Source organism: Chiroxiphia lanceolata, chromosome 16 (assembly GCF_009829145.1).
Source record: "Chiroxiphia lanceolata isolate bChiLan1 chromosome 16, bChiLan1.pri, whole genome shotgun sequence".
In the NCBI taxonomy this organism is placed as follows: domain Eukaryota; kingdom Metazoa; phylum Chordata; class Aves; order Passeriformes; family Pipridae; genus Chiroxiphia; species Chiroxiphia lanceolata.
In genome coordinates this window covers 15,907,329-15,918,699 of record NC_045652.1, presented here as the reverse complement: position 1 = coordinate 15,918,699, position 11,371 = coordinate 15,907,329, and the positions used below count along the sequence as shown (strand labels likewise).

The following is an 11,371-nucleotide window of genomic DNA, read 5'->3' as shown; positions in this document are numbered from 1 at the left end:
AATTAGAGATTGTGGCCATTCAAACCATTATCCAGATACTTGGAGGGAGGGTTCGAACGTGGTTCCACTTTGCCCAGAGGTGCCAGCCTGGAATCCCAGCTCTGATCCTCTTTTCACCGTGACTTACTCAAGTTTATCATTTCCTCTTTGAGGTCTTTTTCACCTTCCTTGCAGGAAAGAGTGAAAAGCCTCAAATAACCCAATGTTTGGGATTTCCAGGGTCACTGTTTCCCATCTGTGCCAGGGGATGGCAGTGGCACCCCTGGAGCAGGAGCAGCCACGGCCGCACTCCCGGTGCCGGCCCCGGCTGCTGCCCAAGTTGTTATTTCCTTTCCAAGGACAGGCTTTCCTGTGAGGACGATCCCGTGACAGGGCTGACGCAGGAATTCTGTTCAGGCTGGGCTGAGGCTCCAAGGAGAGTGCCTGGCCAGTGCCAGGGCCAGGGAGGAATTACCTCATGTCTGCAGTTACCAAACCCAGCAATGGGAGCGTGCAGGGAATGATGAGGCTGTTGTGTGGGACACAGTGCAACAGGGGCTCTGGGACATCACTCTGGGGGTGGTTTGTGGGCAGTGGGAGGTGTGACAGCCACACGGGGCAGCTCAGGCTCCTGGGGCTGCAGCAGAGCCAGGTGGGACCAGCCAGGAGGGCTGAGGAAACATCAGGAGGGCTTTGAGCACTTCAAACAGAATCAAAGGATGGTTCAGGCTGGAAGGGACCATGGGAGGTCACCTAATCCAACCTCCCTGCTCCCCTGGAACATGTCACTCAGGACTGCGTGCAGATGGGAAGGAGATGCACATGCTCAGCAGGGGCTATTTTGGATGACTCTGCACAGAGCCATGTTCCAGCCTCTGGGGAGCACCCAGGGATCGAGCAGGTGCTGTAAACCAGCTAATCTACAACCAGGACATCTGATATGGAGCTGCTCCCTATCTATCTTCCATTAGTGTCAGGGGAGATAAATGGCTCCTGGGACATAAACTCAACCTCAGCCAAGAATTCCTTTTCAGAGGGGAACAATTCACTGGCTCATATGCTCATTAAATGTTTTCTTCTGAAGGCTGGAGGAAAAAATCCATACTATTTTAAGAATTTGCTGCTCATATTGATCACACCAGCCTGGATGCTGAGGTCCTTTAGGCAGTGATTCTGCCCATACCAGCCCCAGCCCAGGCAGGTGAGACCCTGTATCTCTCTTCTGCAGGTGTAAAGGGCCAACATTAACAAGTGCAGTTGCACAAGTGCCAGATGCAGAATTCCTCACACCATCACGGCAGCAATTTTGGACAGAAGACAGAGGCCCATAAAGTCAGGAGGCAGAAGGCAGTAGCTTTATTTTAGGAGTAGCACATAGGCATTGGGTTGAGACTGAATTGTGAATATACAGAGTCCCATTATCAAATCATATAACCAGAAGTTCTGGTTCTTTGAAAATATCACATAAAAATACCAAAGGGGTTGGAGTTCTAACTATCTCGGAAAGTTACAACATGTAGCAAAATCTATGTACAGCAGTTACTGTCATGACAGCTTCAAAAGAACCTCCGGTGGTTTAAACAATGAATGTATTTAAAAAAAAAAAAAAAGAAAAGAGAAGAAAAAAATCAATGGAATGCAGTGTGCAACATCCAAGAGGGAAAATGGAGCAGAGGGAGCGTGGCCTTGTCACCTCCATCGGGGCAGGGACAGGTCTGGACCTCTGGGAACACAAGGCTACACACTACCTGGCACTTAAAGCTGTATAAACGGAGAACACTTGTGAAAATATACTTCACTTTCTACAGCAGGGTTTAAAAAAATACCAAAACCTGGAGATTGGATGGTCGTAAGGTCTCCCATAAATAATGCACCGGTTGGTGGTCGTGTCCTTGAGCGGAGCTGCAGGACGAGCCCTTGCTCTGGCAATGGGGGGGGGTCCCTACACTATGGTTTGCTGGGGCACTGCCATGGGGTGGGATGTGGGAGCGGGACAGGCTTGGAAGGCAACAGATGTGTTTTGCACAGGGTGATGTCTCACAGCAGCAGCGCACTGGGGGTCTGCTGCCAGCAGCTCTCGGGGCACCCTGTCCCTCTCAGGTGCATGCACTGGCCATGGGGTGCTGCTCCCCTTCCATCCCACATGGGAATTCAGTGACAGCCAGACTCGGTGAAAGATGGGCATGCACCTTGACAGAAGGACGTGGACACTGGAGGATGGATGTGCACAGCTCTGGAGCTCCCTGGGACGGTCACCATGAACAGTAAAGGGATTCAGGACTCTAGCTCTTGGAAGTGACTGGAGGAGGGCAGGGGATGCATTTCCTGCTGTCTCTGCTGTGCCTTGGAGAGGCACTTGGGGCTGCAGAGGACTCCCACTCATTTTCAGGCTACCAGGGGTTCTGTGCTTTCCAAGGAGGCACCAAAATGCTCAGGGATTTCTGGCTGCTGGTGAGTTCCAATAAGCCTTGTGCTGATGTGTTAAACTCTTGAGAAGTTTTCAAGATCCATCAGCCTCTGGCACAGCTTTAAGCAAAGCTGATGGGCGGGATGAAGCTGGGTAGGATTAGACCAGATCCATCCTTGGGACCACGTGGACATGTCAGAAGGGTTCTGCAAGGTCCTATTGCTTTCCATGGCCACTGGCTGGCAATGGCAGGGAATTAAAGCCTGCAGACCACCTCCAGTGATGTCTGTTCCACTGTTACAGTCTGTTCCACTGTTACAGTCTGTTCAGGTGGAGCTCCAGCCCCACATGCTCTGCTCCAGGGCAGACAGGACTGGGGAGGGACTGGAGAGCAGCTCAGCAGCATTGTTATGCAGGGTCCCGGGGGAGCAGGCACTGGTGGCCTCCCTTCTCCTCATCCCCCCACATCCCCTCCCCTGCCTGACCTGCTCGGGCTTCCCAGGGACTCTGTGGCTGGGCTTTAACCCCAGCCCCAAGGCTGGCAGGGTGAGTGGTGCCTGCCTGGGCAGAGCCCCCCGTGCTGGGCCCCCCGTGTGGGGAAGTTCTCTTGTTCTGGAAACTCGAGCGAGTGGAGTTTCACCAGATGGGTCTGAAATCCTTGACTCAGGAATCCACTGGAGATGGAGGGTGCTAGAAAAGCTGTCATCAAGCCCAGTGCAGTGTTTGCCTTCGTGTCCCTGTGCCTCACCCTCACACCACCCACTGTCACCCGCGGTGCCTGCTCAGTGCCCACCTGCCCCGGCCCCTCCGCCCGTGGCTCTGCTGGGTGGGAGCAGGTGGCAGCAGCGTATTTACAACCAAACTCGACAGGAGCAAATTGCACTTTGTTGGCAATGAACTGTGGCAGCTCGGGTCACCGCAGGCCCCTCACCAGGCGAGGGGAGAGGTCATCCTGGGGCTGCGCTGGCTCTCGCCCGCCTGCACGTCACTGAGAGCCCGCTGTGGGGAGAGAGGGAGAGGGTGAGTGTGGGACACGGGCTGGGGGGAGAGGTGGAAGGTGTCCCTGCCCATGGCACAGGGGTGGGGCTGGATGGGCTTTAAGGTCCATTTCAAACCAAACTGTTCTGGGATGCTGTGATCAACTTCATTACCCTCCCTGGGGCTGGTGCTTGGACCATCAGCCGTCCCTCAGCCTCCCATCCCTGCCAGCCAACTTGGATGTTAGAAAAATTGCACTTTATCAGTGTTATAAAAATTGCCCTTGCAGACACTTGGGTATAGGTGCTCACAAAACCCCATCTCATTCCCACCGCTCACACCCAAGTAAAACACCTCACTGACACTTCACAGGGGACCCCTGGCTGGCTTTGAAAGGTTCAGCTCACCTCAAACTTGCTCATGAATTCTGCAAAGATGCCAAAGAAAGCTTCAGAAGTTGTCATTTTTGAGTCTTCCCCAAAAAAGGACAACACCTTGCTGAACTCTTCCATGGCCTTGTGCTGCAGGTCATCCAGAGACCGCATGGCAGGCTGGGCACTCTCCAGGAAGGACTGAGGGAATTGGCTTAAGGACAAACAGCCGTTCTGTGGGTCTGGTACGGATCAGAATCACTTATCAATCTCTTATCAGTGGCTGGATTCCAGCTCAGGTGTCAGCACGGACCTGCTGCACACACACGTGTGGAGGTGCTGGCACGCTCAGCTGTCCCTGATGGTGCTTCTCTGAGGGACAGACAATCCAGCACATTCCCTGGCACCATGGCACATTCCCTGGCACTGGGGCTGTGCCATAGAGGGGCAGCTGAGCCGGTGGGCACCACAGAATCTGTTTCCCTGCTGGCTGAGAATGAGGGAGTTTTCCACAAGTACTGAGACCGTGCCAGACATGGCCCGGCTGCTTCCCAAGGAACCACAAAGACAACAGAATGGTTTCACTGGAGGGCACTGAGCCACCCTGGTGACCTGCCCCTCTGACAGAAGGATACAGTCATGACAATGGCGAATCTGTCCTCCGCGGTCGCTGGCATGTTGTGACAGGCCAGCTGGATGTCACTGACCGTGGTGTGCAGGTCCTTCAGGTCGGCTGTCAGTGTCCTCTGGTTCACTGCAGGAGAAGACAGGAGTCAGCAGTGTTGGGGGCACAGGTTGGGTTGATTCCCACGGCAGAGCACAGACAATGAGCATGGGCTGTCAGTCAGGGGGTCGGGCTGTGTGTCTGCAGGGCTCTGCACAACCTGTCCGTGCTGTCCAGGCACAACCAGACTGTCCTGATGGGATCAGCACATTGCCAGCAGCTGTTGGTGCTCAGACCAAGAATGTCAAACCTGGACCGTGCCAAGGACGAGGAGCACGTGGGACTCACCAGCATGAGGGCAGTGACGGACACACAGGGACTTGGAAGGGGACAGGGGGACACAGGACAAGGGGTGACACAGTGGCAGGAGCTGGGAGCCTCCAGTGACAGGAGTGTCATTTAACAGTTAGGCCAGATACAAACTCCAGCTGGGAAAGCTACAGGTACAGACCTTCCTCAATTGGAAATGTCCTGCTCCAGGCCTGAATTTGCTCCTCTATTTATCCACTGTAGCACTAATTCCCAAGGGAATTGCTCACAAACAGCAGGGAATGGTGTGCAACAAGAATGTAGCTTGTGCTTTGCAGAGATTCATAATATAATTTAAATTCACAGAATCGTGGAATCATTCAGTTTGGAAAAGCCCTCTAAGATCATCCAGTCCAACTGTTTCCCCAGCACTGCCAAGGCCACCACTAACCCATGTCCCCAAGTGCCACATCTACATAGTTTTTAAATCCCCCCAGGGATGGGGACTGCACCACTGCCCTGGGCAGCTGTGCCAGAGCTGGACAGCCCTTTCCATGAAGCAGGTCCCTACTCTGTCCTCTCACTCAGGACTATTCCTCACTTGTTTTGGCTCCCATCCTGCTCATGCCAACGCTGTGCAGCTCATGGCTGACCCCAGACCCAAACCAAACCACGAGGCAGTGCAAGGGGACACGGGGCTTGCAGGTGCTTCTCTTCCTTTACCTTTGGCAGCGAGCGGCACTGTCGGAAGATCCTTGGCAAAGCCCAGGAGCTCTGGGAAGTGTTGGCTAAGGGATTTGGCAAGAATGTGCAGGAAGGTGGATTTCCCATCAACAGTCTTGGTTGTGTTCAGCTGCAGCAAAGCAGAAGCAGTGAGGAGGTGCCCCTGCACAGGGGGTGGATCTCCCCACACGCTCGGGGTGTCCCTCCCTCGGGGTCCCGGCTCACCCCACTCACGTGCACGGCAGTGCCCGGCCACACCACGTGGTTAATGGTTAAATGGCACATTTAATGTTCACACAGCAGCGTGGAGATGCTCCCTCCCACAGGGCAGGGCTGCCCCCCTGTCCCCCATCCCTCAGGATTCCCACCAGAACCCACGTGGGATGAAAACCTCCTTCTCCCACCCCACAGCTGTGGGCTCTGACCAGCCTGAGGCTGGATTCCCCAACACACTGAAGCACCAAACCCCCATTAGGGTCTCTCTGAAGTCACCCCTATGGGTCAATCCAGCTGCCTCCCCCGTCCCCCCTCTGGCAGGCGCTGCACTCAGGGGTCTTTTAGGACAGGTTTGCTGCACGAGACACTCAGAGCTCCCAGTGGTGGTTCCTCCTGCCCAGGAGGAGCCTGCCCTGCCTCACCTCAGTGAGGAAGTTGATTTTAAAGCCCGTTGTTTTGCTGGTCTTGGGCTGCCCGTTGTTCAGGTAGTTTCCCATCGCCAGCACGAACTGCAAAGAGAAAACCAGGGAATGAGGGGCTGGTGACCTCCTGCACCTCTATCATCCCATTTCCCAGTTCCTGGGGCTCTGAATTCCTGTTCACCACCCATTAATGTGCAGACAGCCACTGCCCCCCAAGGATTTAAGGAATTGTTGGGGGGTTACTGGCCAGGAGCCACTAAGGAGATTCATCTCTCCTCTGGAAATGCATTTGGTCACATGGTGACCTCATTTATCCCACCTGCTTTTTTTAAAGGCAAAACCAAATGAATTACTTAATGACAGTAATTTGGGGCAGCTCGTCTCAGGAGGGTCAAGGACGAGCTACAGTGGGATATACTCTCTCTCTGCCAGGCACAGCCTGTCCCAGAATGCCAAAATCACCTGTGGGGACCCTGCCCACACCACAGCAGGGCTGGCACAAGCCCTGGCCATGCCCAGGGACCTGCCTGAAGTGCTGCCCAAGTGTGGGACACACACAGTGACTGCTGGGACAGACCCAAAACATCCTCCAGCCCCAGCACAGCCCAGGACAGCCTCGGTGGGCTCTGCTGTGTCCCTGCCTGGCAGGTTTCTGGCTCCTACAGTCTTCCCTGTGCTGCAGGTGGGTGTTTGGCCATCGGTGATTCTCCCTCCCACATCCTCCTGAGGCCAGGACCCCCACAAGCCAACACCAGGGGATGGACCCTGGCCCAGCTGGTCCTGGAGGGGCCCAAGGCTGGAGCTGCCCTGCAGCTGCCCAGGGGTGCTCCTGTGGGATGCTGAGGGCCCACGGTGACTGTTACAGGAAGGAAGGACTGCTCTGACCTCCAGGATTTTTGCCAGCTTCTTGCTGCTTTTCAGCTCTAGGGAGGCCTTGCAGATGCACTCGTAGCTGGCTTTGATCTCCTCTGTCTTCTCCTGCAGGGTGGTCTTGAAGTGCAGGCTGCGCAGGCGGATCTTGTACTCGGGTACTGACAGCATCTGGGAGCAAAAGGAGCAGAAAGGGATCGTCCCCATTAGCCACAATCCCTCCTACACGGTGCTTTTCCTGGCATGCTGCCCTGTACATGGGAGCAGGATGCACTTGCTTGGCACAGGTGACACGTGGAGCAGCTGGGCCAGTTTGCTGCCACGGGACGGGGAGTTTCACGCCCACGTCCACGAGTGACTTTGGCAACAGAAAGTAAATCAGAGCTGGGCGACGTCACTCTCACCACGGAGCAAACGTGGGGGTAACTCTTCCGTTCCAAACCAGCCCCCACGGGAGCTGCCAGACCCCTCAGGCATCACCCCGAGCACCTCTGCCCCGCGGTCACAGTGACCAGTGCCACCAGCTCCTCCCGTCCCCCCCGTGCCCGGTGTCCTGCTGACAGGGGACACGGCACACGCAGCCCCCCGCTCCCGCAGCACGTCCCTGCCCGCAGGTACCTGCAGCACAAACTGGTCGGGCTCGCTCAGCTTGCCGGGGTTCTCCTTGTAGCTCTGGAAGCGCTGCACCTCCTCCCCGTCCGGCGCGTAGAGCAGCAGCTGCTTGATGTGGGAGGGCTCCAGCCGGTCCGTCTCCATCGTCATCAGGATCTGGCGCAGCTCGATGTGGGACAGCTTGAGGTGGGCTATCAGGATGGCTGGGGGCAAGGGAGGCACGTCACTGGGGAGGGGAGGAGTGTGGGACCCCTGCCCCGGGCTGGCTGTGCCGGGGACAGACCGCCTGGCAGGACTGGGACAGGAGGTGAACTCGGTCCCTTCACCCTGTGCCCACTGGGACAGGAAGGGCTTTCTGCTGCCACAGCCCTGCAGAGGCTGCAAGGGGACCTTAAGAGCCACTCTGGTCCTGCAGGCCCCTCCAGGGCACTGCATCACCCACACAGTCAGGGTGGGCTGCACTGGAAACAACCCCCACTCCCACCTTCCCCGCAGCCAGGGGATCAGGGGATCAGGATCTTGTAGGTCCCACCCAGCACTCTCACCCTCCTTCCTACCAGAAGCACATCCTGGAGAAGCAGCACTGCCCCACTTCACCCCAGGGGGGCATGCAGGCTCTGCCCCCTCCCTCCCCAGCCAGTGAGTCACATCCCATCTCCAGCCTTTCCCATAAAAGTGACTTCTTCCCCTTAATGGGGTTGAACCCAGTCTGGAGGGGCTCTGGGCTGCAGGAAAAGTCCATCCCAGCCAAGCTGTGCTCGTGGGATTGTGCTCATGGGATCATGTCCATGGGATTGTGCCCATGGGACTGTGCTCATGTAGCCTCCTTCCCTTTACCTTTCCAGTTCTCTACATCCCTGGTCCCACCTGGCCTGTTTTGGGGGGTACCTTCCCTGTGGAGTTTACTTACATGTGTTGTAGGCCTTTTTGTGGGACAAAATTTCAACCACGTCTTTCTTTTTAAAGTTTTCAGGCAAGAGAGTTGGCTCTGGAAGAGAAACTGAAAGATTTAATCACAGGTAAGGACGGGCTCAGCCGGCTCCAGAGAGAAGAAAACTGTCCTGAAAGCAATGAAACCATGAATGAAAGAGGAGAACTGATGCTTTGCACACAGCAGTGGCTCCGGAATCCTTGAATTCTGTGATTCAAAGATCTCCTCAATGGAGGACTCAGTTGGAGCTGAAAAAGGTAAAACGAGAGGTGAAACACACAGAAAATCTCAGACTGCCCAGAAACATCCCCAAAAAGGTGTTCCCTGAGAAGAATCCCATTTTATCCCACCTCCACTGGCAGTTGGGCACAGTGTCCCTTGCAGGAGGGCTCAGACACCCCACCGGAATGTTACCCCAGCCACCACCACTCTGCACCTCCAGCCTGGACCCCCTCTCTGGGTTTGTGGTACCCAGAAACTCCGGTGGGTGGGATATCCCAGCTGGTGGGGCTTCAGGAGACCCCAGTGCCAGAGCAATGGGGGGCTGCCAGGCAGGGAGCTCCAGTGCCCATCGCAGCTCTTGGGGGAAATCATCAGCAGATGTGTGTAAAAAGAAAAGTGCTGCTTGTGATGATTTCTATGGACACAGGAATGTTTTCATGGCTTTTTCAGCTTTTTCAGGGTTCTCAAGCACCGGAGCTGCAGTTGGTGAAACCCTCCAGCTGAGTTTCACTGCCCAATGAAATGTGGAGAGAAAACAGGTCATGGCAGCAAAGACAATTAAGAGAGAGAGTGAAACCATCTCTTCCTTAATGATCCACTGTGCCACCAGCCACAAAATCCTGAGTATGAACAAATTCATGCCATGTGTGATGTCACAGACCAGGCATTGCCTTGCTGCCCATCAAGCCCCAGTTCCTCCCAGTTCTTCCCAGTTCCTCCCAGCTCCCCCCAGGACCTATTTTGGGGCTCAGGTACTTACTTGTGGGCTTCTGTGTCCCAAAGTGCAGCTCCAGGTCGAGGTATTTGACCATATCACTCAGCTTGTCATAATCTGAGTCTTCACCGAGCTGCAGGAGGAGGAAGAGTCAGGAGCTGTGCTGGCACAGGCAACAGCCTGACAGTGCCTGCCTGTGCTGGGCCTATTCCCTGTCCTCCAGACCAAGCTCTGCATCCCCAGAAAAAACCAGGACAGGGTGCTGGCATCATCCTGTGACTGAAGACTCGGCCACTGCCACGCAGATTGACTCCTGGCACAGCTGAAATCCTGCAGAGCATCTCTGCCTTCACTGCTACTTGGGCACTGGTGGATAAAATGGGAATTCCAGAAACTTCAGGAATTTTTTGCTTTAAAAAAAAAAAAATCACTGGGAAAAGCATCTTTCTCCCTGGAGTGACAGAGAGAGGGATCTGCAAGATTTCAAGTGCCTGTGGGACTGGAAGATGATCCCACAGCTTCCCCCTCACTGCTCAGGGCACAGAAAATACAGCATGTGCTGAACATCAGGACAGACACAGGCTGGGACTTAAAGCCCAGCAAGGTCAGTTCTGCACCACTTCAAGTCCACGGTGCCAAAGGATTGTCACGTTTTGTCTCACCCTTCATCTCTGCTTCCCCCCTCCAGTGTTCTCCCATCACTCTGCTCCAACCATCTTCATTGTTTCCCGCTGATAAAACCTCCCACAGCTGCAGAACCCCTCTGAAGGCAGCTCCTGACTCTGTCAGCCCCCGAGGGCAGGAAAGCACGTGCTCCCCAGGACACTGCAGCCTTCCCAGGGCCTCTTCCCAGTTCGGTTCAAACAATTCAAAGGATGAAAAGAAGGCCCGCACAGGTAACCAACCCCAGAGCACGGTGGGACCCCCACCCCCGCCCCGCCCCCGGGCCGTACCTGTCCCCAGATGGTCCCTTCCGAGTTCTCCACCTGCTCCCAGCGCAGCCTCTTGACGCTCATGTGGTTGGACTCGCTGCGGCGGTGCAGCAGCCCCCGGTGCAGGGGGGGGGCACAGGGCACCGGGGGGGGCGGCGGGGGGGGCGGCGGGGGCGGAATGGGGTGCAGGTGGCTGACGAGGGATTTGGGGGCGGGTGACGCGCTGGCCTTCGCGGCCTCCGCCTTGGTGGGGACGGTCTGGGGGTCGTGGAACTGCAGGGGGGGCGGCGGCGGCGGGGGGCTGAGCGGCGGGGGGGGGATGTGGTCCGAGAGCGTGGAGTAGGTCAGGGAGCTGCCCTCGTCACTGCTGCTGATGTACTCGCTGCTGCTGACGTCGTTGGTGACATAGCTGCCCTGGTCATCCTGGAAACTCATCTGGGCGAGGGAGAGAGGAGAGGCTGGAGGTGGCACCTCATCCTCCATCCACCCGGCCCGCGGGGTGTCCTGCCCCCCTCTGCCACCCGCAGAGCCCCAGAAGCTGCACGATCGAAGTCCACGCCCCGAACACCCCGTGCCGCGCTCACCTCCTCGTAGTCATTCTCGGGAGTGAGGAAATCATCCACGATGGTGACGCGGTGTCCCAGCTGCTCACTGAGGGCGTCCAGGAACCGATCCGTGTCGCGGCTGCGGGGGGGCCTGGAGAAGGTGAAGAGCTTCTTCCGTCGCGACAGAGGGCTGAGCGAGTAGTGGCGGTGCTTGGGGGACGGGGCCGGGCTGCTGTCGAGGCTCACGTAGGGGTTGGACTCGGTGCTGCACGGGGAGGCCACGCTGCTGTGCAGGCGGTAGTAGCACTGCTGGGAGCCCAGCGGCTCGCTCGGCCACGACAGCCCCATGCCCGGCCGGCGAGCTCCTGCGGGACAGAGCGCTGCCGAGGGTCCTGCACGGCGGCCCTGCAGCCCCCGGGTGCAACGAGCCCCTGCCCCGACGGAATGTGGGGAGAGGGAGAAGGAGAGGGAACCT

At 56.6% G+C, this 11,371-nt stretch overlaps 1 protein-coding gene across 5 annotated transcripts in view; it reads right to left on the bottom strand.

The window, feature by feature from the left end:
* Window positions 1-1,312: 1,312 nt before the first annotated feature.
* Window positions 1,313-11,371, bottom strand: part of GRID2IP (Grid2 interacting protein) — a 37,630-nt gene continuing 27,571 nt past the window's right edge. For 3 of the 5 annotated variants that reach the window (XM_032703786.1, XM_032703787.1, XM_032703784.1), the window contains 11 exons: window positions 10,936-11,261; window positions 10,373-10,786; window positions 9,465-9,552; window positions 8,462-8,539; window positions 7,558-7,754; window positions 6,955-7,110; window positions 6,070-6,156; window positions 5,432-5,561; window positions 4,371-4,489; window positions 3,772-3,936; window positions 1,313-3,385 (listed from right to left, as the gene is read on the bottom strand). In XM_032703786.1, coding sequence (XP_032559677.1) covers window positions 3,314-3,385; window positions 3,772-3,936; window positions 4,371-4,489; window positions 5,432-5,561; window positions 6,070-6,156; window positions 6,955-7,110; window positions 7,558-7,754; window positions 8,462-8,539; window positions 9,465-9,552; window positions 10,373-10,786; window positions 10,936-11,261 — 1,832 coding nt within the window. In that variant the 3' untranslated portion in view covers window positions 1,313-3,313. Of the gene's footprint in view, window positions 3,386-3,771; window positions 3,937-4,370; window positions 4,490-5,431; window positions 5,562-6,069; window positions 6,157-6,954; window positions 7,111-7,557; window positions 7,755-8,461; window positions 8,552-9,464; window positions 9,553-10,372; window positions 10,787-10,935; window positions 11,262-11,371 lie in introns of all 5 variants that reach the window. The other 2 variants (XM_032703785.1, XM_032703783.1) reach the window with 1 other exon arrangement.